The following is a 27,336-nucleotide window of genomic DNA, read 5'->3' as shown; positions in this document are numbered from 1 at the left end:
CAAAGCAAGTGAAGTAGATAGTAAACAAAAGTGAAATAGACAATAAATATTAACAGTAAACATTACACTCAGAATTTCCAAAAGAATAAAGACATTTCAAATGTCATATTATGTCTTTATACAGTGTTGTAACAATGTGCAAATAGTTAAAGTACAAAAGGGAAAATAAATAAACATAAATATGGGTTGTATTTACAATGGTGTTTGTTCTTCACTGGTTGCCCTTTTCTTGTGGCAACAGGTCTCTCTCTCTCTCTCTCTCTCTCTCTCTCTGTGTGTGCATGCATAGAGCTCCAAATGGAGGAAGTTGCTAGTTCTGTGGCAGAGCTGCAATGTGTGTACTCATCTCCAGGGAGTGACTTGTGGGTGTTTCTGACTCTGCAGACAATATGCCATAAGGACCACAGACACCCTCTATAAAACACAGTTTGTATTTATACAGAGAATAGTGAGGGGAGATTAGCTCTGCTAACACAGTGTAGGGGACACTCACACCACCCTGGTTTCCTTCTCAGTGGATAGTTTCTATCTCATCCATCAGAAGGTAGGTCTATCGAATGCTTTTATATGCTATTGCTAAACACTGAGTTTACAAAACTCTTTCCATGACATAGGATGACGAGGTGACCAGACTGACCAGGTGAAAGCTATGATCCCTTACTGATGTCACCTGTTAAATCCACTTCAATCAGTGTAGATGAAGGGGAGGAGAACGGTTAAAGTAGGATTGTTAAGCTTTGAGACAAATTAGACATGTATTGTGTATGTGTGCCATTCAGTGGGTGAATGGGCAAGACAAAATATTGCCTTTGAACGGGTTATGGTAGTAGGTGCCAGGGGCACCGGTTTGAGTGTCAAGAACTGCAACGCTGCTGTGCCTTTCACGCTCAACAGTTTCCTGTGTGTATCAAGAATGGTCCACCACCCAAAGGAGATCCAGCCAACTTGACACAACTGTGGGAAGCATTTGAGTCAACATGGGCCAGCATCCCTGTGGAACAATTTCGACACCTTGTAGAGTCCATGCCCCTACGAATTGAGGCTGTTCTGAGGGCAAAAAGGGGTGCAACTCAATATGAATAAGCTGTTCCTTTATTCAGAACTTAAGACAGCGTTCCCCAACTGGTGGCCTACGGGCCAAATTTGGCCCTCGGGTGAATTTATTTGGCCCCCCAAGTTTTTGGAGTTGTTGGACATAAAAGACTCTAAAAACACCAGCATATCAGCTCCAAGTTATTTTATTTTAATTTTGGAAATCTGTTCCAAAGTATTCACACGCATAATAGAGTGATTGTATATAAATGTAAGTAAGGTTTGAAATTATTATGTTTTAGTCAAATATTATATCTGTTTAGGCTTCTTGCGGTCAATTAGCAGTCTACAAATTATTTGTAATTATGTTCTGGCCCTCTCACCATCCACTCAAGAAAACATCCACCCATGGCTGAATCTAGTTGATGATCGCTAACTTAAGATTCTGCCACTTTTCAACCTCATATTCATTATCTCCAGCACAATAACATGTCTACATACGTGAAAACTGCGTGTTTCTATGATCTGTGGTTAAAGATAATAAGAAAGGTACTAAAAAATGCTTCTCTGTGACATCACAAGGTAGAAAACAGTAATTTTCTAAACCTGCAACAAAATCTAGTCAGAGAGAAGGTATTTACTTTCTCCCCAATGTTTCAAAATCACTGTTCTTAAAATGTTTTAGCTTCTGATGATGTCATCGGGTAGAAAGTTTTTCCTTTATGTTTTTAGAAAGGTGCTGTTTTAGCTGTTTAAGGGTTGTGACAACATTTGATTTTATAATCACTCCCAGTAGATATAGACATACACAATCAATCACTCTATTAAAATATGTAGCTACTGTGACCTACTTTACATATATAATGTCAATACCTACAATTATGGTATAGGGTGGTTGGTTGTGTACACTCTATTTTTATTTTTAGGGGGTAGATGAGCTTTAATATTGCAGATAGATTTATTTATTTATTTATTTTTAGTCATTTAGCAGACGCTCTTATCCAGAGCGACTTACAGGAGCAATTAGGGTTAAGTGCCTTGCTCAAGATCACAACGACAGATTTTTCGCCTAGTCGGCTCGGGGATTAGAACCAGCGTCCTTTCGGTTACTGGCACAACGCTCTTACCCACTAAGCTACCTGCCGCCCCCATTGTGGCTTACTTCAATGTAATTGTCTGCAACATTTATAATCCCCCATATATTTTTTTGTAAATATATAATATATATATATATATATATATATATATATATATATATATATTGTGATGTCACGAGAGGCTACACAGCTTTCAGCGGGATTGCTCAAGTAGTGCAAGGAGACCAGGTTCAACCAAAACAAGGATTTTATTAAAGGTCTTGGGAAACTAACGAAAGTATAACACAATTCTGTTCTCTGGTGGCTCTTTAAGGGTTAACAGTTCAGGGATGTCTCTTCCACATCCAAAATCATAACTCTCCCTCGCTCAAATAACTTTTCCCCAGTCTTACTGTATTCCACGTTGTGGCTAGTGGCCAACCCAGCAAAACGTCCTTCCAAATGTCCCACACGTATTTCCACAGGTGCATATATCCAAAGGTGAGTATTTCCCAAAGGTAAGTATCTCCAAATCCTTATATTCCTCATGGAAGTGGACGTGCAGCACTCTTGTCCTCCAGAGAGCCCAGGTTGGAGACCGTGTCTCTTCCCTTCACCAAACCTTCAGCTCATCAGCTCTTGATTGGTTTCAGCTGCGTGGGAAGATTGGCCATAGAGGGTTGGAGTTCCCGACCATACCAGCAGATGGAGCCATAGCTGTCTGGGTTTGCAGCCATCTCAGGGGGATGTAACGTCCCTCCAGGACACAGCCTCTCGTGACATCACACATCCCCCTCCTCGGGACCGACGTCCTCGTCGGGGTAAAGGCAGCGAAGAAGGCATCACGCCGGGAGAGGGCGTCCGCATTGCCGTGGTGCTTGCCAGCCTGCTCTCTCTTCCACTCCTCCACCTCTAGGACCAGGGACTCAGCCTCCTGTTGTCTCTCCTTGAGTTTCTTACTGAACGCATCAGCCTTGGTTTTAGCAGAGTTTAGCTTCTGTTGAGCAGCTTTCAGTTCCTTCTCTCTCTCTGCCTCCGCATTCTTCATCTTGTTCTCCAACACCTTGTACTTCTCCTCTGCCTTCTTCTGGACCTCCTTACTACTGCGCAGGGTCTCCTCACACTCCTCGATGGTCCTGCGCAGCCTCTCCAGCTCCTCCTGTTGCTTAGGGAAGGAGCTCTGTTGGAGTTTAGCCTGGAGGATATCTAACTCTTCTGTCTTCATGTCTAACTGTTGCTTTAACAAACGATACCTCTCAGCGGTCCCCTTCAGACCAGACAGTTCTTTGTCCAGATTCTGTAGCTCCGTCTCTGTGTCGGTCTGGGCACCTGCCATCCCTATCAGAGCCCGGGCGGGAGTGAGTAACTCGGAGGATTGCACCGGAGCCTTCCCAGGATGAGTCTTGCCTCTCCGTTTCCGAGGTACTCGGGTTATCCTCTCCTGAGACTCTCTCCAGAGTGGGTAAAAGGCTGGGCAGTCTCGTCCCAATTAGGACAGGGACGGGGAGGGAATCAACCACCCCCGCCGTCGTGTGTATGGTTCCCCGTGTGCTGGTCATTGTAAGTTCAGTAATGGGGTATTCTCTGGTGTCCCCATGGACACAGGAAACTGGGAGGACTTTCCCCGGGTCAGACACGTTGGGCCCACCAAATCCTTACGCACCAGGGTGGCCCGGCTACCAGAATCCAGTAAGGCCTCCACATCATGGTGATTCACAGTTACCGGGCAGGTGGGGGGTCGATCTGGGCCGCCATCTACGACTCCCAAGAGCGAGGCAAAACGGTGTGTGGGTGCTGAGCTGGAGGACTCCGCAGTGGGCATAGGTTCATCGGCTGGTTTCCCACCCCTGCCAGGAGATATGTCCCATCTCCCCACACCGGTAACACTGTCGAGTTTCCCCCTCCTGGTGTACTCTTCTTGGACCCGCCTGGTTTCTGGCTCCCCCTGGAGCCGGGATAAGTCCTGACGTGGCTGGGTTCGAGACCTTGGGGTCCTTTCGGGAAGCATTCAGCATCTCCGCTGTGGCCTGGTACTTTTCCACAGCTTCCACGGTCAGATCAGCCGTGGTCAAGGCCTGTTGGCTGATGAACCGTTTTTGCCTCATAAGGCAGGGCGCGTAGGTAACGATCCACCACAACGGCCTCCACCACCGCCGCTGCTGTATTCCTCTGCGGATCCAGCCATTTCCTTGCGATTCGGACAAGTTCATGCATCTGCGCCCGAGGAGGTTGGTCTGGTTGGAAGGTCCAGCTGTGAAAGCGCTGGGCCATACCAAACTTTGTGAGTCCATATCTGCTGAGGATCTCAGACTTCAGGGCATCATAGTCAGTAACCTGGTCAGGGCCCAGGTCCCGGACAGCATTCAGCGCTTCCCCCGGTTAGAAAGGGGGGCTAACAGACCAACCCACTGTTGCTTGGGCCAGGCTTCCCTAGTGGCCGTGGCCTCAAATGCATGCAGGTATGCCTCAATGTCATCGGTAGCTCCCATCTTAGATATAAAGTCACTTGCCTTTATTGGGCGGGTATTTTGGACCACCCTCTGTCTCTGCAACTGCAATTCCTCTGCCTTCAGAAGGTTGGCTTTCTTTTGCTCCTCCAAGAGAGCCACGTTTGCTTGCATCTGGGCTTGCTGGCCAGCAACAAGGGCTTTCAATATGTCCTCCATTTCAGTCGGCGGGGAGCCTACGGCCAACTTGGAAAACTGGGTGATCAAACCTTCGGTATCCTCCTCTGACATGCACTATTAACGCTTGAGCGTGCCCGTATTCTCCACCATCTGTGATGTCACGAGAGGCTACACAGCTTTCAGCGGGATTGCTCAAGTAGTGCAAGGAGACCAGGTTCAACCAAAACAAGGATTTTATTAAAGGTCTTGGGAAACTAACGAAAGTATAACACAATTCTGTTCTCTGGTGGCTCTTTAAGGGTTAACAGTTCAGGGATGTCTCTTCCACATCCAAAATCATAACTCTCCCTCGCTCAAATAACTTTTCCCCAGTCTTACTGTATTCCACGTTGTGGCTAGTGGCCAACCCAGCAAAACGTCCTTCCAAATGTCCCACACGTATTTCCACAGGTGCATATATCCAAAGGTGAGTATTTCCCAAAGGTAAGTATCTCCAAATCCTTATATTCCTCATGGAAGTGGACGTGCAGCACTCTTGTCCTCCAGAGAGCCCAGGTTGGAGACCGTGTCTCTTCCCTTCACCAAACCTTCAGCTCATCAGCTCTTGATTGGTTTCAGCTGCGTGGGAAGATTGGCCATAGAGGGTTGGAGTTCCCGACCATACCAGCAGATGGAGCCATAGCTGTCTGGGTTTGCAGCCATCTCAGGGGGATGTAACGTCCCTCCAGGACACAGCCTCTCGTGACATCACAATATATATATATATATACAGTGGGGAGAACAAGTATTTGATACACTGCCGATTTTGCAGGTTTTCCTACTTACAAAGCATGTAGAGGTCTGTAATGTTTATCATAGGTACATTTCAACTGTGAGAGACGGAATCTAAAACAAAAATCCAGAAAATCACATTGTATGAATTTTAAGTAATTAATTTGCATTTTATTGCATGGCATAAGTATTTGATACATCAGAAAAGCAGAACTTAATGTTTGGTACAGAAACCTTTGTTTGCAATTACAGAGATCATACGTTTCCTGTAGGTCTTGACCAGGTTTGCACACACTGCAGCAGGGATTTTGGCCCACTCCTCCATACAGACCTTCTCCTGATCCTTCAGGTTTCGGGGCTGTCGCTGGGCAATACAGACTTTCAGCTCCCTCCAAAGATTTTCTATTGGGTTCAGGTCTGGAGACTGGCTAGGCTACTCCAGGACCTTGAGAGGCTTCTTACGGAGCCACTCCTTAGTTGCCCTGGCTGTGTGTTTCGGGTCGTTGTCATGCTGGAAGACCCAGCCACAACCCATCTTCAATGCTCTTACTGAGGGAAGGAGGTTGTTGGCCAAGATCTCGCAATACATGGCCCCATCCATCCTCCCCTCAATACGGTGCAGTCGTTCTGTCCCCTTTGCAGAAAAGCATCCCCAAAGAATGATGTTTCCACCTCCATGCTTCACGGTTGGGATGGTGTTCTTGGGGTTGTACTCATCCTTCTTCTTCCTCCAAACACGGCGAGTGGAGTTTAGATCAAAAAGCTCTATTTTTGTCTCATCAGACCACATGACCTTCTCCCATTCCTCCTCGGGATCATCCAGATGGTCATTGGCAAACTTCAGACGGGCCTGGACATGCGCTGGCTTGAGCAAGGGGACCTTGCATGCGCTGCAGGATTTTAATCCATGACGGCGTAGTGTGTTACTAATGGTTTTCTTTGAGACTGTGGTCCCAGCTCTCTTCAGGTCATTGACCAGGTCCTGTCGTGTAGTTCTTGGCTGATCCCTCACCGTCCTCATGATCATTGATGCCCCACGAGGTGAGATCTTGCATGGAGCCCCAGACCGAGGGTGATTGACCGTCATCTTGAACTTCTTCCATTTTCTAATAATTGCGCCAACAGTTGTTGCCTTCTCACCAAGCTGCTTGCCTATTGTCCTGTAGCCCATCCCAGCCTTGTGCAGGTCTACAATTTTATCCCTGATGTCCTTACACAGCTCTCTGGTCTTGGCCATTGTGGAGAGTTTTGAATATGGAGTATGTTTGATTGAGTGTGTGGACAGGTGTCTTTTATACAGGTAACGAGTTCAAACAGGTGCAGTTAATACAGGTAATGAGTGGAGAACAGGAGGGCTTCTTAAAGAAAAACTAACAGGTCTGTGAGAGCCGGAATTCTTACTGGTTGGTAGGTGATCAAATACTTATGTCATGCAATAAAATGCAAATTAATTACTTAAAAATCATACAATTTTATTTTCTGGATTTTTGTTTTAGATTCCGTCTCTCACAGTTGAAGTGTATCTATGATACAAATTACAGACCTCTACATGCTTTGTAAGTAGGAAAACCTGCAAAATCGGCAGTGTATCAAATACTTGTTCTCCCCACTGTATATATGTGTAATATTTTCCCCTAACTCTACCATCCCTCCCCTAATTGAAGTAAACTAATGGACAACAACTCTTAGGCTTCTACTTCCAGCTTATACATACTACGTACGTTTTATGGACACAGTATATTTTACAATAGTTATCTTTTGTTTGTTTTTAGTCCCATCCTTCAGCTCCACTCAACCCCTCCCATCTATCTCTGAACAACATCCAGTTTTGATTTCTATTGGTCATATATTTTTCAACTGTGCTGTGATGTTTCACAAAAGTTCTGAACCTTTCTATTCTCATGGATTCTACATATCATAAATTAAAGATACAATTTTTGCTAAGAGTATTATTATATTATTGATCGATTGACTATGACTTTTTAAATCACCCAGAAGTGCTATTTTCAGAGTTAGCTGCAGGTAAATGTTGAAATTCTTCAGCCATTCCTGAACCTGCGACCAAAAACAAGCTACATATGGGCAGTACCAAAACAAGTGATCTAATGATTCTGTCTCTTCGCAGCAAAATCTGCAGAGCTGGGATGGTTGTATCCTCCATATACATAACATTCTATTGGTTGCAATAATTTTGTATAATAACCATGTTCCATGGAATCGGTACATCGAAAATCTCTTCCCAACTATTTTGCAATCTATTTGGCACAGCTGTCAATTTTTTGTTCCTTAAATGAAACTGGTATACTTTTTTATTTATCACACCTTTCTTTAGCCAATTTTGGTCTTTAATGCAGGGCCGACAGACATGTTCCTTACTTTCTCCCCCTTCGACTTGCCTCTTCCATTTTTGCGGTAATGCTGCAATCAGTTGGTTGTAATTTTGATTAGAGCAGACATTTCCATATATTTTTGTTAGCTGCATGTGTGACACAACTCCACCAGTCCTATTTAAGTTATCATTTACAAAGATTATACCTTTTTTTTTTTTTTTTTTCAAATATATAGTTTTTTTGGATAAATTAGTATGTTTGAGTTTAACCACAATGTTTGTTGTAATATTTATTCTGTCTTTTCTGGTGTATTAAACTGAAAAATCCTTACAATTAACTTCGGTTAGTGGAGATGAAGGAGATTGAAACAAAAACATATGCTTAAAGTACTTTGCTTCCTCTTTCAGAATATCGTTTGGTTAGGTGACTTTTTTAAATGGTGCATTTTTCCCCATATTCCATCCAGTTAGCCTTATTTGTTAAATATATTACAGTGGGGAAAAAAAGTATTTAGTCAGCCGCCAATTGTGCAAGTTCTCCCACTTAAAAAGATGAGAGATGCCTGTAATTTTCATCATAGGTACACGTCAACTATGACAGACAAATTGAGGGAAAAAAATCCAGAAAATCACATCGTAGGATTTTTTATGAATTTATTTGCAAATTATGGTGGAAAATAAGTATTTGGTCACCTACAAACAAGCAAGATTTCTGGCTCTCACAGACCTGTAACTTCTTCTTTAAGAGGCTCCTCTGTCCTCCACTCGTTACCTGTATTAATGGCCCCTGTTTGAACTTGTTATCAGTATAAAAGACACCTGTCCACAACCTCAAACAGTCACACTCCAAACTCCACAATGGCCAAGACCAAAGAGCTGTCAAAGGACACCAGAAACAAAATTGTAGACCTGCACCAGGCTGGGAAGACTGAATCTGCAATAGGTAAGCAGCTTGGTTTGAAGAAATCAACTGTGGGAGCAATTATTAGGAAATGGAAGACATACAAGACCACTGATAATCTCCCTCGATCTGGGGCTCCACGCAAGATCTCACCCCCGTGGGGTCAAAATGATCACAAGAACGGTGAGCAAAAATCCCAGAACCACGGGGGGACCTAGTGAATGACCTGCAGAGAGCTGGGACCAAAGTAACAAAGCCTACCATCAGTAACACACTACGCCGCCAGGGACTCAAATCCTGCAGTGCAAGACGTGTCCCCCCTGCTTAAGCCAGGACATGTCCAGGCCCGTCTGAAGTGCATTTGGATGATCCAGAAGAGGATTGGGAGAATGTCATATGGTCAGATGAAACCAAAATATAACTTTTTGGTAAAAACTCAACTCGTCATGTTTGGAGGACAAAGAATGCTGAGTTGCATCCAAAGAACACCATACCTACTGTGAAGCATGGGGGTGGAAACATCATGCTTTGGGGCTGTTTTTTCTGCAAAGGGACCAGGACGACTGATCCATGTAAAGGAAAGAATGAATGGGGCCATGTATCGTGAGATTTTGAGTGAAAACCTCCTTCCATCAGCAAGGGCATTGAAGATGAAACGTGGCTGAGTCTTTCAGCATGACAATGATCCCAAACACACCGCCCGGGCAACGAAGGAGTGGCTTCGTAAGAAGCATTTCAAGGTCCTGGAGTGGCCTAGCCAGTCTCCAGATCTCAACCCCATAGATAATCTTTGGAGGGAGTTGAAAGTCTGTGTTGCCCAGCGACAGCCCCAAAACATCACTGCTCTAGAGGAGATCTGCATGGAGGAATGGGCCAAAATACCAGAAACAGTGTGTGAAAACCTTGTGAAGACTTACAGAAAACGTTTGACCTGTGTCATTGCCAACAAAGGGTATATAACAAAGTATTGAGAAACTTTTGTTATTGACCAAATACTTATTTTCCACCATCATTTGCCAATAAATTCATTAAAAATCCTACAATGTGATTTTCTGGATAATTTTTTCTCATTTTGTCTGTCATAGTTGACGTGTACCTATGATGAAAATTACAGGCCTCTCTCATCTTTTTAAGTGGGAGAACTTGCACAATTGGTGGCTGACTAAATACTTTTTTTCCCCACTGTACATGTGATCTCTTTTTATTAAGTTCCTCCATTTCTTTTAGTTTTTCCTCCATATGTGAATTGATAAGAGCGTCTGCTATGTGACTAACAACATTCTATTTCTATAAGTGTAATTTTTTTGAAATTCTTACATTTAGCAAACGCTCTTATCCAGAGCGACTTACAGTTAGTGAGTGCATACATTTTTTTTTCTTACTGGCCACCCGTGTGAAATGAAACCACAACCCTAGCGTTGCAAACGCCATGCTCTACCAACTGAGCTACACGAAAGTGTGTAATTATTTTAAGATGATCATACCATAATCATTCAGCTATTTTATTTGTAATTTTAGCATCCCTTTAGGTGTCATTTCTATTTAAAAATTGTATGATTTGATATTGAAATATAGAATTTGGCCTTTACTACTATAGCCCATAGAAACGCATTGAATAACACATTAATAAATGGCAATAAAGACAGGCAAAAATGTATCATAAGGAATAAGGGTTTGAAGTGTCTGTCCTATATCTAAGAGATAAAAGAAAGCTCAGGAAATATATATATATATTTTACATACAGGGGTGCGTCAATAGACTCTTAAGGATGACATGTATATTCTCTATCTCGCTCTCTCTCTCTTCCATTCCCCAGCTAAGATGTCGTCTCAGGTTTCCTCTAACTCTACCATGTCCGTGTCTGAGGACGACGCCCTTCCCTTCCTCTACCGCCTGGTCTTGCTGTCCATCTACAGCCTGGTCCTGGTCATCGGGACCATCGGGTTGGGCCTGATTATCCACATCCTCCAAAACAACATGAGATCAGTCATCACCATCGCTTTGCTCAACCTCACCCTGGCCCACTTATTTTTCCTGCTCACCGTTCCCTTCAGGATCTACTACTATGTGGCTGGGTACTGGGGGCTGGGGAAGCCGCTGTGTAAGGTGGTCAGCAGCATGATCCACGTGCACATGTACATGGCGTTTTTTTTCTACGTGGTCATCCTCGTCATACGACTGCTGGGATTCCGAAGCAAGAAGGACCGCTACGAGTTCTATAGGTAGTTAACCATGTTCTAGAGGTAGTTAACTTTGTTCTACACAGGTAGTTAACTGTGTTTTACAGGTAGTTAACCATGTTCTAGAGGTAGTTAACTGTGTTCTACAGGTAGTTAACCATGTTCTACAGGTAGTTAACTGTGTTCTACAGGTAGTTAACCATGTTCTACAGGTAGTTAACTGTGTTCTACAGGTAGTTAACCATGTTCTAGAGGTAGTTAACTTTGTTCTACACAGGTAGTTAACTGTGTTCTACAGGTAGTTAACCATGTTCTTCAGGTAGTTAACTGTGTTCTACAGGTAGTTAACCGTGTTCTACAGGTAGTTAACCATGTTCTACAGGTAGTTAATCATGTTCTAGAGGTAGTTATACAACGGGTGGGTCTAATCCTGAACGCTGATTGGTTAAAACTGCATTCCAGCCTGTGTCTATTCCACAAGTTACCACCGGCTAAAGCTATGACGTTGAAATGCCTATTTACTCTGTTCCATCTCACTGCGCAATCCACTGTCTCATCAGCCCAGCCAGGCAATTTATACGCTTGATCTCCACTGTAAAAAGCATCTAGACATTATCTCCCATTTCTTTTTGACTAGCAATTGGTTTTCAATAGCGGAGATTTGTAGAAACTTTGCTGTATGTCTCTCTGACATTTGCAACATTGTTTCAATATTGAAATTCAATATCCAGCTGTCCTGTAGTCATGAACGTGTGGGGTCAGGAGTCTTGACGAGACAGACAGGCAGGGAGCTTTTCTCAGCCAGTCGAAATCATGAATCAGCATCATTTTTATGGATATATACAAAGAAATGTCAATAGAAAACAGTTAAAACTAAACGAGATGCAGCTAGTTTGCAGTCTTTCCAGCTTCAGTTTGAAGTGATTGTGTTAACTGTGTTGTTGGCTAGCTCCTCTGTTGAGAGAGCACATTTTCTATGCCACGCATCATTAACTCATTGTTATGGATGTATCCAAATAAAAGTCACTAGAAAACAGCTTAAACAAATGCAAATGCAGCTACTCTGCTGTTATTCTGGCTGCACTGTTTGTGTTAGCGTAAAGTTGGCTAGCTAGCAAGCAAGGGATAAGAACATTGCCAGCCGTCATGGCAACGGAACATTTAGAACGAACGACTGGGTCGCGTCCATAGATTTATATAAAAAATACTTAACGACTGGGTCGCGTCTCTGGCAACCGAACCAATAGAATGAACGACCAGCTGGCTTGGGTAGCAACCCTAGATTTGTGCCGGGACTATATCTCGTGAAAGGATTAAATACTATGAATAAATTAATCCAAATAATGATTTTAATGCAAATGTCAATCATTATTTGAATATGTTGATAACCCGTTGTCTTGGGCCTAGCAACACCCGTGCCAATACAGTGCATTCGGAATGTATTCAGACCTCTTCACTTTTTCAGATTTTTGTTACGTTATAGCCTTATTTTAAAATTGATTAAATAAATGTTTTCCCTCATCAATCTACACACAATAGCCCATAATGACAAAGCAAAAACAGGTTTTTTACCTTATTTACATAAGTATTCAGACCCTTTGCTATGAGACTCGAAATTGAGCTCAGGTGCATCCTGTTTCCATTGATTATCCTAAAGATGTTTCTACAACTTGATTGGAGTCCACCTGTGGTAAATTCAATTGATTGGACATGATTTGGAAAGGCACACACCTGTCTATATAAGGTCCCACAGTTGACAGTGCATGTCAGAGCAAAAACCAAGCCATGACGTCGAAGGAATTGTCCATAGAGCTCCGAGATAGGATTGTGTCGAGGCACAGATCTGGGGAAGGGTACCAAAACATTTCTGCTGCATTGAAGGTCCCCAAGAACACAGTGGCCTCCATCATTCTTAAATGGAAGAAGTTTGGAACCACCAAGACTCTTTCTAGATCTGGCCACCCAGACAAACAAAATAGCCTAATCTTCATGACTAATTTAGACATCAAACAGTGTCAAGGTTCTGGTTTAATGATTCTAAAAATGTTAGGCATAACAATGTTTATGGTAAAATGTCATCATAATGAATAAGGTTTTGAAGTGTCTGTCCTATATCTAGGAGATTTAAGTAAGCTCAGGAATGTTTAAAGATTTTTTGGACACATATTTAATACTTTATATTATCGTTGGCACAAAACTACCTCCATACTTCCATTCGTTTGTATTGGTTACCTTCAGACGAGTCCTGTGACACTTGTGGTGGTGGTAGAGCAAAACATAATGTTTGTGAGAGTCTCCCATTTCCATAGTTGTCATAATAGTTTGGAAGCCAAACTGTTCGGACTCTACAGTCGTGGTCAAACGTTTTGAGAATGACACAAATACTAATTTTCACAAAGTCTGCTGCCTCAGTTTTGATTATGGCAATTTGCATATACTCCAGAATGTCATGAAGAGTAATCAGATGAATTGCAATTAATTGCAAAGTCCATCTTTGCCATGAAAATGAACGTAATCCCAAAACAACATTTCCACTGCATTTCAGCCCTGCCACAAAAGGACCAGCTGCCATCATGTCAGTGATTATCTCGTTAACACAGGTGAGAGTTTTGACGAGGACAAGGCTGGAGATCACTCTGTCATGCTGATTGAGTTAGAATAACAGACTGGAAGCTTTAAAAGGAGGGTGGTGCTTGAAATCATTGTTCTTCCTCTGTTAACCATGGTTACCTGCAATGAAACACGTGCCGTCATCATTGCTTTGCACAAAAAGGGCTTCACAGGCAAGGATATTGCTGTTAGTAAGATTGTGCCTAAATCAACCATTTATCGGATCATCAAGAACTTCAAGGAGAGAGGTTCAATTGTTGTGAAGAAGGCGTCAGGGTGCCCAAGAAAGTCCAGCAAGCGCCAGGACCGTCTCCTAAAGTTGATTCAGCTGCGGGATCAGGGCACCACCAGTGCAGAGCTTGCTCAGGAATGGCAGCAGGCAGATGTGAGTGCATCTGCACGCACAGTGAGGCGAAGACTTTTGGAGGATGGCCTGGTGTCAAGAAGGGCAGCGAGGAAGCCACTTCTCATAGCTTAATGTAATTGTCAATAAAAGCCATTGACACTTATGTAATTATACTTCAGTATAACATAGTAACAACTGACAAAAATATATCATAACACTGAAGCAGCGAACTTTGTGAAGACCAATACTTGTGTCATTCTCAAAACCTTTGACCACGACTGTACAGTAATTTTCATGAGAAGACCGATTTTCAGGATGTCTCATGGTCTGACAAACATTGCTGTAGCTCGACCACCTTCCACCGCAGATGCGGAAGGGCGACATTGGCAGATGTGGTGGATTGAGACGCAGCTCATGTACAAAAACTGATATATCTAGTTTAAACTGATGGATTTTTATGGGAATAGTTTTATTATGTTACTTAAATATAGACTCTTAAGGATTATTAAATGAGTTCTACAGGTAGTTAACCGTCCGTGTTATACTGGTACAGTGTTCTAGAAGTAGTAGAGGTTAGAGAGGTGGACCATATACCTCTCAATGTGTGTCGTGGCATAGGGAATGGGAAAGGCAAATATCAGTTTCTCACAAAATCACTGAAGTTCTCTTCTCTTCCTTGCTCTTCTTCAGGAAGTTGCATGCTTTTGTCGCCAGTGTGGCGGTGTGGGTGGTGGTCTTCGTGGTCATTTTCCCACTCCTCTATTTCAACTACGGCAAGGAAGACCACGAAGACAGCACCAACCACAACAGAAACAAGACGGCCTCCAATGTCTCCCAATGTTTCCAGTTCGGCAGCCACCTGAAAAAGCATGATGTCGTCAAAATGCTGAACTACATCATGAGCACTGTGATCATCATCGTGGCCTGTGTGCTGACAGCACTGCAGTGTCACGTCATGATCCTTCTGACGAGGAAGTACGGGCGAGACTGCAGGTCTCACCAGGAGTTCTGGGCTCAGCTGAAGAGCCTGTGTTTTGTTATGGTGCTGCTTGTGTGTTTCGCCCCCTATCACGTGTTCAGAATTTACTACCTGGGAAACCTGCTGCAGCTGGAGGCCCCTAACGAGGTGTTCCTCAGTCTCACGGCCCTCAGCTGTTTTGACATGTTTACCTTCCTAGGGAGGGGACACTGCTATATGTGTGACAGAGGGCGGACTGTGTGACCTCTTTTCACATGACCTTAAACCAAGAACTCAGCGCCAAATCCTCGCCGTAAGATTGCTTCCCTTTTAAACAGTACTTTATCGCCATCTACTGGTTGTTCATGTAGCTACACAACAAAGTCTACTGTAGGTCTACTGTAGTTTGACTATACAGGACTAAAATGTATTTTGTATCATATTGGAATTTAAAATAACTCGTGCCAATGACGTTTCTCTCAATATGTCGAGTTCAATCTTTGCAAAAACTTTTTGTAACGGCAAGATCTGGCTACAGATGATCTAAATATTGTAATAAATAAATAAATGGCTAAAATGTTACTGTTCTACTATTATTTTGTGAAACATTACCTCCTCCTCACCCTTTACCCCCGTCTCGACAGAATAGGCAATGCTGACCACACACGCACCTATATTATTTTCCCTCAGTTTTATGGAGGCTAGTTACTGTTTAACGTCCCCACCCTACTTTCAGTTTGTTTAGTAAATCGATCTAATGACAACCGAAGCCGGCGCCATCCAATGTGTCGCTCAATGAATTATAGGCCCATAGCTTTCCTTTCCAACCTTCCATGTGTTGTTGCAACTACTCGCCCACGACTCTCTCATTTCGTGTGGTGCCACGGGAGGACAAGTGTCAAAGCTGGTGGCTAGTATACAGGTGGACTAGCGTCCTGTTGGATTAATGCACATCGCTGACGGACCAAGTGAAAGGTAAGCGGTCTCCTTTGAAGTAACAAAAAATTAACATATGATATTTGTTGCCTAAATCTTATATAGTTCAGTTATTACAGTTTAATAGTCTGATCAGTCACTTTGTTGCGTGTTTTAAGGTGAGACATCAGCTCATTCCATACCGTACCTTGTCGGTTCGGCAGTATTTGATACTGAAGTGCAGTTCGCGAACGATTCGTTCTTTTTGAACGACTCTTTTTACTGACTAGAGAGTCAGTCATTCGTTTTTATGAGTGACTCGTTCATTTTAGTGTTTCGTTTGACCTGTTGGCCGCAATGAATTTGTCGTGCTATGTGGGATCCTTGGGACCTCCCTACCCTAAACCCTAACCCTAACCTTCACCCCTACCCTTACCCTTACCCTAACCATAACCCTTACCTAACCCTAACCTTAACCCTTACCTTAACCATTTTAAAGATGCGCTATGCAGAAATCGCTCTGCCATTTCCTGGTTGCTACAATTCTAATAGTTAGCCTAATTTCAGTTTATGTGACAAAACAAGCAAATATAGTGTAGATAATCATTGTACCATTTAAACCGCTGTGAAATATATTTTCCATAAGCAAAAATATTGTATTTTCAGCTGTTTGAAGCTGGTGTACAAAACCTAAAGTAAAACATGCAAAAACAAAACTTAAGAATGTGAAGCATAAAAATAGCACACATAGAACAGATCTGCTGCTTCTTAGACTTTAAATTTCAACTTCAATGTGGAGGGGATTAATATGCGCTCCTCCCGTGACTGCAGAGGCCTGCTCAGACCAATAACCGTCTGTCATATATGCACGCAGGCAAAATAGATCATGCTGCAGGCAGCAAAAAGAAGAAAATACATGTTTAGAACTGATAATTTATGGCATGGTGCAAGAATTCATGCAATTAATTGATCATTGAATGCTATGATGGTCACATCCAGATGTGTAGTGGAGGGTAGACGCAGGTATACGCCATATACCCTCTTGTTTTTCAGTGGGCTTGCATATACTCACTTCTTAAAACCGACTGATACTATCCCTGTAGCTCAGTTGGTAGAGCATGGCGCTTGCAACGCCAGGGTTGTGGGTTCGTTTCCCACGGGGGCCCAGTATGAAAATGTATGCACTCACTAACTGTAAGTCGCTCTGGATAAGAGTGTCTACTAAAATGTGAAATGTATCAAAGTAGTGGTATTGGAGGTATACGCCGTATCAATTAATAGGGCTGATGGAACAGATCGGAATGTTTAGCTTAAAATGTTGATGAACTATTCTTTCTTCACTTTTTAGGCGCAGAAATGTATACACGCAGTAGGCCTACGCTTCAATGTTCCTAAATGCAATTTGCGGGAAAACACAGTTCTAAAATGCGCAACGCACAGGTAAACCGGTTTATGGAGAGATATGGAAATATCCGTTAGAAAGATGGGGGATTTAAAGATGTATCATGTGTTGCTAATATGATTAGGATAATGCCTTTGGCTGCTAGACAATTAACGAAAATTGAAATAAAACCAATAGAACATATATGGAACATATATGTGTATGTCTTTATATAATTTATTTTAAAAAATCCTCCACGTTTCTATGGTGGGATTTTGGCTATAGGCTACTTTGAATCAAGGTAAGACATACCTCATAATATGAAGTAAAACGTCCAGGTTTCAAACAATTAAGGAACAGGAAAAATATAGCAATGCTAATGATAGGCCTAACCGTCTTCTGGTAGATGGAAAGGCTTTCCAAAAAACCTTCTCTATCAATAAACATTTACATTTTAGTCATTTAGCAGACACTCTTATCCAGAGCGACTTACAGTTAGTGCATACATTATTTTGTTTCATACCCCCTGTGGGAATCGAACCTACAACCCTGGCGTTGCAAACGCCATGCTGTATCAACTGAGCTACATCCCTGCCGGCCATTTCCTCCCCTACCCTGGAAGACGTTGGGCCAATTGCGGGCCGCCCCATGGGTCTCCCGGTCGCGGCCGGCTACAACAGAGCCTGGATTCGAACCAGGATCTCTAGTGGCACAGCTAGACCACTGCACCACTCGTGATTATTTGCACCTATCATGATTATTTGCATCAATCCAGTGGCCATTTGTTTTGCAAACTCCATCTCATGTGCTACAGAAACACTGCAAACCAAACAACAGTGCTAGGTGCTTGCACACTTGAATTAAAGGGTAACTACACTCCAAAATCAACATTTCTTATATTTTCCCCAGACCTCAAAAGTGGTCTCCTGATGTGGTTTAAGCATTGTTATTGTTATGTTTGTTGTTTTTCTGTTTAAAAAAGTGTGACTTTGACAACAAAAACCAGATTTTTTTTGGGAAATTCTGAAACCGGTGAATTTCGAACAAATTTGACAGCTTCATTTATCTGGTTCAAGAGTAGACCTACTATTAGCCTACTGCACAGTACAGCTTGGGTTGGCCTGACTGTGAAAGACCAATATGGGATTTATCATTTTAGGTCATTCAGAGTGTATGTCACTGTTTCTCATAGAATGTTTCACACAGGGCACCTTTCCTTTGCCAGTCGGGCTGTTTGGAAAAATGTTGGCAAACTTAGAGCATACTCAGTTCTCCAGGCACCACTACACCACTGGACACAGCTTTGTAGAATCAAAACATACACAGCATCTCTAACAAACTCTAATTCGAGAACGAATCGTTTGGGGTGTTGCAGTTTGCGAACGATATTGTCCATATCACCCTCACGGCATTCAAGCAATGCATTCCGCCAATCTAGTCCGGTTGCGGCCACAACCTATGGAAAAACAATCTACATTTAACTATAGAATTTACACATCAGATAATGAAAACTTGGTGCAAGTAATGGGCTTTGTCGAGTTACAAGTAACATAAACACACCTCGAATGCCAAAATCGCAATGCTTGTGTTACGCAATGCCAATTATAATGTGGAAGTGGATGTCACATTCCAGCTATGGGGCTTCTATACGGCGTTAGCGTTTCCATGTTGTGATGTGCCTCTTCAATTCCAGACATTAGCTTTTCATTACAAGGAGACCACGGCCACACACTCGCCCCTGCTCCTCAACCCACAAAATTGCACCTCTATCCACACAATCACACTTGATCAAGTTTACTTTTATCAAAGCAACCAATGAGGTGCGTGTAATGCTTATTAATCCAGTGATCTAAAATACGATCATTCATGTTGAATAACATAATATTAGTTTCAATGTTTCATTTTCAATTTTCTGATCTACTCATAACATTTAAAATTAGAAACTGAGTTTCAGTTTTTCCATTTCTAATTTTTATACCATGTAAAATTGAGATTTTTATATAGTTTTTCAAATTTTCAAATTTACCTTGTTTCAAAATTTAAGAAGAAATATTGGTGCGGTTAGGAAAACTGGGTGATTTCTAAACACGTGGTTCAAGTGGACGCTACTATTGAGCAGGGAGCCTTCTCATTCAAAGTGGTAAATTAATGGGGGTACTTTGGATGAGAAATCTCTCTCTCTCACACACACACACACACACACACACACCTCACAAGCTCACACACTCACACACACACACACACACACACACACACACACACACACACACACACACACACACACACACACACACACACACACACACACACACACACACACACACACACACACACACACACACACACACACCTCTACACACACACCTCTACACACACACACACACACCAAGTTTCCCACTGGCAACTTCAGACTGTAAGCATACACTCTATTAAAATGGCCATGATGTGTTATGAGCACAACCAAATGAAGAAACTCTCTTTGCACTGTCACGGACTGAGAAGAGACCTGGGACTGAGTCACACCGAATTCGCTATAACGTTCTGCTGCGTAGCCTAGGCGAACACCTTGCATAGCCTACAGTAGTTTAGAAAGTCTAACAGCTAGGCCTATATGACAAAAGGGACGTTCAGAATAGGGGGGAACAAAACAACCTGTGCGTAATGGCAATGACATTTACATTACATTTTACATTTACGTCATTTAGCAGACGCTCTTATCCAGAGCGACTTACAGTTAGTGAATACATATTTTTTATTTTTTTTATTTTTTTTATACTGGCCCCCCATGGGAATTGAACCCACAACCCTGGCGTTGCAAACGCCATGCTCTATCAACTGAGCTACATCCCTGCCGGCCATTCCCTCCCCTACCCTGGACGACGCTGGGCCAATTGTGCGCCGCCCATGAGTCTCCCGGTCGCGGCCGGCTGCGACAGAGCCTGGATTCGAACCAGGATCTCTAGTGGCACAGATTAGCACTGCGATGCAGTGCCTTAGACCAAATCCATGGTGCTTTACTTACAGTATTTCCCCCTTATGACAACTATCCTTCTAACGACTGTAGGCTAATTGTCTTGGGATCCTGGAGAACAGGAGCTATGAGTGTGTATGTGTCCCATGTCGAGCTGCCCTCCAAATTCGCTACAACAACTCTATTTTGCAGCCCATTATAAACCCAGACTGAACCTACAGCGGCCCACTAGATTGAGAACCCATAACCTGTTGGATGACAGTAGGTTACAGTGGGTAAGTGAAAGTAAATTAGACTATATCATATTGATGATATAGGCCTATCCAACGGCTGCGGGAGGAGTGAACCAGGGATTTTAGGGAAACGTGTCTGTTGGAGAGGCAACTCAAGGACCTGCAAGCTGTATATAGGCGCTGTTTGAATTAATGGATTCGGAAAGTATTCAGACCCCTTGACCTTTTCCACTTTTTTTTACGTTACAGCCTTATTCTCAATTGGATTACATTAATTTTTTCCTCATCAATCTACACAATACTCCATAACGTCAAAGCGAAAACAGGTTTTTAGAATTGTTTTCAAATGTATTAAAAATAAAAAACAGAAATACCTTATTTACATAAGTATTCAGACCCTTTGCTATGAGACCCAAAATTGAGCTCAGGTGCATCCGCTTTCCATTGATCATCCTTGAGATGTTTCTACAACTTGATTGGAATCCACATGTGGTAAATTCAATTGATTGGACATGATTTGGAAAGGCACACAACTGTCTATATAAGGTCCCACAGTTGACAGTGCATGTCAGAGCAAAAACCAAGCCATGAGGTCGAAGGAATAGTCTGTAATGCTCCGAGACAGGATTGTGTCGAGGCACAGATCTGGGGAAGGGTACCAAAAATGTTTTGCATAATTGAAGGTCCTCAAGAACACAGTGGCCTCCATCATTCTTAAATGGAAGAAGTTTGGAACCACCAAGACTCTTCCTAGAGCTGGCCGCCCGGCCAAACTGAGCAATCGGGGGAGAAGGGCCTTGGTCAGGGAGGTGACCAAGAACCCGATGGTCACTCTGACAGAGCTCTAGAGTTCCTCTGTGGAGATGGGAGAACCTTCCAGAAGGACAACCATCTCTGCAGCACTCCACCAATCAGGTCTTTATGGTAGAGTGGCCAGATGGAAGCCACTCCTCAGTAAAAGGCACATGACAGCCCGCTTGGAGTTTGCCAAAAGGCACCTAAAGACTCTCAGACCATGAGAAACAAGATTCTCTGGTCTGATGAAACCAAGATTGAACTCTTTGGCCTGAATGCCAAGCGTCACGTCTGGAGGAACCCTGGATTTTTTTCAGCGGCAGGGACTGGGAGACTAGTCAGAATCGAGGGAAAGATGAACGGCGCAAAGTACAGAGAGATCCTTGATGAAAACCTGCTCCAGAGCGCTCAGGACCTCAGACTGGGGCGAAGGCTCACCTTCCAACAGGACAATGACCCTAAGCACACAGCCAAGACAACTTAGGAGTGGCTTCGGGACAAGTCTCTGAATGTCCTTGAGTGGCCCAGCCAGAGCCCAGACTTGAACCCGATCTAACATCTCTGGAGAGACCTGAAAATAGCTGTGGAGCGACGCTCCCCATCCAACCTGACAGAGCTTGAGAAGATCTGTAGAGAGAAATGGGAGAAACTCCCCAAATACAGGTGTGCCAAGCTTGTAGCATCATACCCAAGAAGACTAGAGGCTGTAATCGCTGCCAAAGGTGCTTTAACAAAGTATAACAAGAGTAAAAGGTGTGAATACTTATGTAAACGTGATATTTCAGTTTCTTATTTTCAATACAGTTGCAAAAAAAAAAAAATGTTTTTGCTTTGTCATTATGGGGTATTGTGTGTAGATTGATGAGCGGGAAAAAAAACACAATTTAACGAATTTTAGAATAAGGCTGTAACATATCAAAATGTAGAAAAAGTCAAAGGGTCTGAATACTTTCCAAACGCACTGTATATATATATATATATACAGTGAGGGAAAAAAGTATTTGATCCCCTGCTGATTTTTTGCCCACTGACAAAGAAATTACCAGTCTATAATTTTAATGGTAGGTTTATTTGAACAGTGAGAGACAGAATAACAACAAAAAAATCCAGAAAAACACATGTCAAAAATGTTATAAATTGATTTGCATTTTAATTAGGGAAATAAGTATTTGACCCCCTCTCAATCAGAAAGATTTCTGGCTCCCAGGTGTCTTTTATACAGGTAACGAGCTGAGATTAGGAGCACACTCTTAAAGGGAGTGCTCCTAATCTCAGCTTGTTACCTGTATAAAAGACACCTGTCCACAGAAGCAATCAATCAATCAGATTCCAAACTCTCCACCATGGCCAAGACCAAAGAGCTCTCCAAGAATGTATGGGACAAGATTGTAGACCTACACAAGGCTGGAATGGGCTACAAGACCATCGCCAAGCAGCTTGGTGAGAAGGTGACAACAGTTGGTGCGATTATTCGCAAATGGAAGAAACACAAAAGAACTGTCAATCTCCCTCGGCCTGGGGCTCCATGCAAGATCTCACCTCGTGGAGTTGCAATGATCATGAGAACGGTGAGGAATCAGCCCAGAACTACACGGGAGGATCTTGTCAATGATCTCAAGGCAGCTGGGACCATAGTCACCAAGAAAACAATTGGTAACACACTACGCTGCGAAGGACTGACGTCCTGCAGCGCCCGCAAGGTCCCCCTGCTCAAGAAAGCACATATACAGGCCCGTCTGAAGTTTGCCAATGAACATCTGAATGATTCAGAGGAGAACTGGGTGAAAGTGTTGTGGTCAGATGAGACCAAAATGGATCTCTTTGGCATCAACTCAACTCGCCGTGTTTGGAGAAGGAGGAATGCTCTCTATGACTCCAAGAACAACATCCCCACCGTCAAACATGGAGGTGGAAACATTATGCTTTGGGGGTGTTTTTCTGCTAAGGGGACAGGACAACTTCACCGCTTCAAAGGGATGATGGACGGGGCCATGTACCATCAAATCTTGGGTGAGAACCTCCTTCCCTCAGCCAGGGCATTGAAAATGGGTCGTGGATGGATATTCCAGCATGACAATGACCCAAAACACACGGCCAAGGCAACAAAGGAGTGGCTCAAGAAGAAGCACATTAAGGTCCTGGAGTGGCCTAGCCAGTCTCCAGACCTTAATCCCATAGAAAATCTGTGAAGGGAGCTGAAGGTTCGAGTTGCCAAACGTCAGCCACGAAACCTTAATGAATTGGAGAAGATCTGCAAAGAGTAGTGGGACAAAATCCCTCCTGAGATGTGTGCAAACCTGGTGGCCAACTACAAGAAACGTCTGACCTCTGTGATTGCCAATAAGGGTTTTGCCACCAAGTACTAAGTCATGTTTTGCAGAGGGGTCAAATACTTATTTCCCTCATTAAAATGCAAATCAATTTATAACATTTTTGACATGCGTTTTTCTGGATTTTGTTGTTGTTATTCTGCCTCTCACTGTTCAAATAAACCTACCATTAAAATTATAGACTGATCATTTCTTTGTCAGTGGGCAAACGTACAAAATCAGCAGGGGATAAAATAATTTTTTCCCTCACTGTATATATATATATATATATATATATATATATATATATATATATTTGTGACGTCACGAGAGGCTACACAGCTTTCAGCGGGATTGCTCAAGTAGTGCAAGGAGACAAGGTTCAAACAAAACAAGGATTTTATTATAGGTCTTGGGAAATTAACGAAAATATAACAAAATTCTGTTCTCTTGTTGCTCTTTAAGGGTTAACAGTTCAGGGATGTCTCTTCCACATCCAAAATCATAATTCTCACTCGCTCAGATAACTTTTCCCCAGCCTTACTGTAGTCCACGTTGCAGCTAGTGGCCAACCCAGCAAAAAGTCCTTCCAAATGTCTCTCACGTATTTCCACAGGTGCATATATCCAAAGGTGAGTATTTCCCAAAGGTAAGTATCTCCAAATCCTTATATTCCTCATGGAAGTGGACGTGCAGCACTCTTGTCCTCCAGAGAGCCCAGGTTGGAGACTGTGTCTCTTCACCCCCCACACACTCCCTCAGTGTGTCTCTTCCCTTCCCAAACCTTCAGCTCATCAGCTCCTCATTTGTTTCAGCTGCGTGGGAAGATTGGCCATAGAGGGGTGGAGTTCCCGACCATACCAGCAGATGGAGCCATAGCTGTCTGGGTTTGCAGCCACCTCAGGGGATGTAACGTCCCTCCAGGACACAGCCTCTCGTGACATCACACATCCCCCTCCTCGGGACCGACGTCCTCGTCGGGTAAAGGCAGCGAAGAAGGCATCACGCCGGGAGAGGGCGTCCGCATTGCCGTGGTGCTTGCCAGCCTGCTCTCTCTTCAACTCCTCCACCTCTAGGACCAGGGACTCAGCCTCCTGTTGTCTCTCCTTGAGTTTCTTACTGAACGCATCCGCCTTGGTTTTAGCAGAGTTTAGCTTCTGTTGAGCAGCTTTCAGTTCCTTCTCTCTCTCTGCCTCCGCATTCTTCATCTTGTTCTCCAACACCTTGTACTTCTCCTCTGCCTTCTTCTGGACCTCCTTACTACTGCGCAGGGTCTCCTCACACTCCTCGATGGTCCTGCGCAGCCTCTCCAGCTCCTCCTGTTGCTTATGGAAGGAGCTCTGTTGGAGTTTAGCCTGGAGGATATCTAACTCTTCTGTCTTCATGTCTAACTGTTGCTTTAACAAACGATACCTCTCAGCGGTCCCCTTCAGACCAGACAGTTCTTTGTCCAGATTCTGTAGCTCCGTCTCTGTGTCGGTCTGGGCACCTGCCATCCCTATCAGAGCCCGGGCGGGAGTGAGTAACTCGGAGGATTGCACCGGAGCCTTCCCAGGATGAGTCTTGCCTCTCCGTTTCCGAGGTACTCGGGTTATCCTCTCCTGAGACTCTCTCCAGAGTGGGTAAAAGGCTGGGCAGTCTCGTCCAATTAGGACAGGGACGGGGAGGGAATCAACCACCCCCGCCGTCGTGTGTATGGTTCCCCGTGTGCTGGTCATTGTAAGTTCAGTAATGGGGTATTCTCTGGTGTCCCCATGGACACAGGAAACTGGGAGGACTTTCCCCGGGGGTCAGACACGTGGGGCCCACCAAATCCTTACGCACCAGGGTGGCCCGGCTACCAGAATCCAGTAAGGCCTCCACATCATGGTGATTCACAGTTACCGGGCAGGTGGGGGTCGATCTGGGCCGCCATCTACGACTCCCAAGAGCGAGGCAAAACGGTGTGTGGGTGCTGAGCTGGAGGACTCCGCAGTGGGCATAGGTTCATCGGCTGGTTTCCCACACTGCCAGGAGATATGTCCCATCTCCCCACACCGGTAACACTGTCGAGTTTCCCCCCTCCTGGTGTACTCTTCTTGGACCCGCCTGGTTTCTGGCTCCCCCCTGGAGCCGGGATAAGTCCTGACGTGGCTGGGTTCGAGACCTTGGTGTCCTTTGGACGGGTTCTTCCCATTTGTGGTGGGGCCGCACTCCTGGGGTCTTTTCGGGAAGCATTCAGCATCTCCGCTGTGGCCTGGTACTTTTCCACAGCTTCCACGGTCAGATCAGCCGTGGTCAAGGCCTGTTGACTGATGAACCGTTTTGCCTCATAAGGCAGGGCGCGTAGGTAACGATCCACCACAACGGCCTCCACCACCGCCGCTGCTGTATTCCTCTGCGGATCCAGCCATTTCCTTGCGATTCGGACAAGTTCATGCATCTGCGCCCGAGGAGGTTGGTCTGGTTGGAAGGTCCAGCCGTGAAAGCGCTGGGCCATACCAAACTTTGTGAGTCCATATCTGCTGAGGATCTCAGACTTCAGGGCATCATAGTCAGTAACCTGGTCAGGGCCCAGGTCCCGGACAGCATTCAGCGATTCCCCGGTTAGAAAGGGGGCTAACAGACCAACCCACTGTTGCTTGGGCCAGGCTTCCCTAGTGGCCGTGGCCTCAAATGCATGCAGGTATGCCTCAATGTCATCGGTAGCTCCCATCTTAGATATAAAGTCACTTGCCTTTATTGGGCGGGTATTTTGGACAACCCTCTGTCTCTGCAACTGCAATTCCTCTGCCTTCAGAAGGTTGGCTTTCTTTTGCTCCTCCAAGAGAGCCACGTTTGCTTGCATCTGGGCTTGCTGGCCAGCAACAAGGGCTTTCAATATGTCCTCCATTTCAGTCGGCGGGGAGCCTACGGCCAACTTGGAAAACTGGGTGATCAAACCTTCGGTATCCTCCTCTGACATGCACTATTAACGCTTGAGCGTGCCCGTATTCTCCACCATCTGTGACGTCACGAGAGGCTACACAGCTTTCAGCGGGATTGCTCAAGTAGTGCAAGGAGACAAGGTTCAAACAAAACAAGGATTTTATTATAGGTCTTGGGAAATTAACGAAAATATAACAAAATTCTGTTCTCTTGTTGCTCTTTAAGGGTTAACAGTTCAGGGATGTCTCTTCCACATCCAAAATCATAATTCTCACTCGCTCAGATAACTTTTCCCCAGCCTTACTGTAGTCCACGTTGCAGCTAGTGGCCAACCCAGCAAAAAGTCCTTCCAAATGTCTCTCACGTATTTCCACAGGTGCATATATCCAAAGGTGAGTATTTCCCAAAGGTAAGTATCTCCAAATCCTTATATTCCTCATGGAAGTGGACGTGCAGCACTCTTGTCCTCCAGAGAGCCCAGGTTGGAGACTGTGTCTCTTCACCCCCCACACACTCCCTCAGTGTGTCTCTTCCCTTCCCAAACCTTCAGCTCATCAGCTCCTCATTTGTTTCAGCTGCGTGGGAAGATTGGCCATAGAGGGGTGGAGTTCCCGACCATACCAGCAGATGGAGCCATAGCTGTCTGGGTTTGCAGCCACCTCAGGGGGATGTAACGTCCCTCCAGGACACAGCCTCTCGTGACATCACAATATAAAGAAAAACCCTTGAATGAGTAGGCGTGTCCAAACTTTTGACTGGTACTGTATATATAAACTCAGCAAAAAAAGAAATGTCCCTTTTTCAGGACCCTGTCTTTCAAAGATAATTATAAAAAATCCAAATAACTTCACAGATCTTCATTGTAAAGGGTTTAAACACTGTTTCCCATGCTTGTTCAATGAACCATAAACAATTAATGAACATGCACCTGTGGAATGGTCGTTAAGACACTAACAGCTTACAGACGGTAGGCAATTAAGGTCACAGTTATGAA

The 27,336-nt window shown here is 44.0% G+C and overlaps 2 protein-coding genes across 2 annotated transcripts in view; both read left to right on the top strand.

The window, feature by feature from the left end:
* The first annotated feature begins 368 nt into the window (after positions 1-368).
* On the top strand, positions 369-15,413 carry LOC121570484 (probable G-protein coupled receptor 141). The gene is made up of 3 exons (XM_041881944.2): positions 369-544; positions 10,554-10,959; positions 14,564-15,413. Exons 2-3 carry the CDS (start codon positions 10,559-10,561, stop codon positions 15,093-15,095), a joined length of 933 nt encoding a protein of 310 aa, XP_041737878.2. The 5' UTR covers positions 369-544; positions 10,554-10,558; the 3' UTR covers positions 15,096-15,413.
* Positions 15,414-15,589: 176 nt separating this feature from the next.
* LOC121569326 (hepatocyte nuclear factor 4-gamma) overlaps positions 15,590-27,336 on the top strand; it is a 53,306-nt gene continuing 41,559 nt past the window's right edge. Inside the window, exon 1 of the mRNA XM_041880192.2 lies at positions 15,590-15,806. The gene's annotated coding sequence lies outside the window, so the exon portion shown is untranslated. The remainder of the gene's footprint in view (positions 15,807-27,336) is intronic.

The sequence above is a fragment of the Coregonus clupeaformis genome, chromosome 7 (genome assembly GCF_020615455.1).
Source record: "Coregonus clupeaformis isolate EN_2021a chromosome 7, ASM2061545v1, whole genome shotgun sequence".
NCBI lineage: Eukaryota > Metazoa > Chordata > Actinopteri > Salmoniformes > Salmonidae > Coregonus > Coregonus clupeaformis.
The sequence above is the reverse complement of the archived record's forward strand: the minus strand, read 5'-3'. Positions and strand labels throughout refer to the sequence as shown.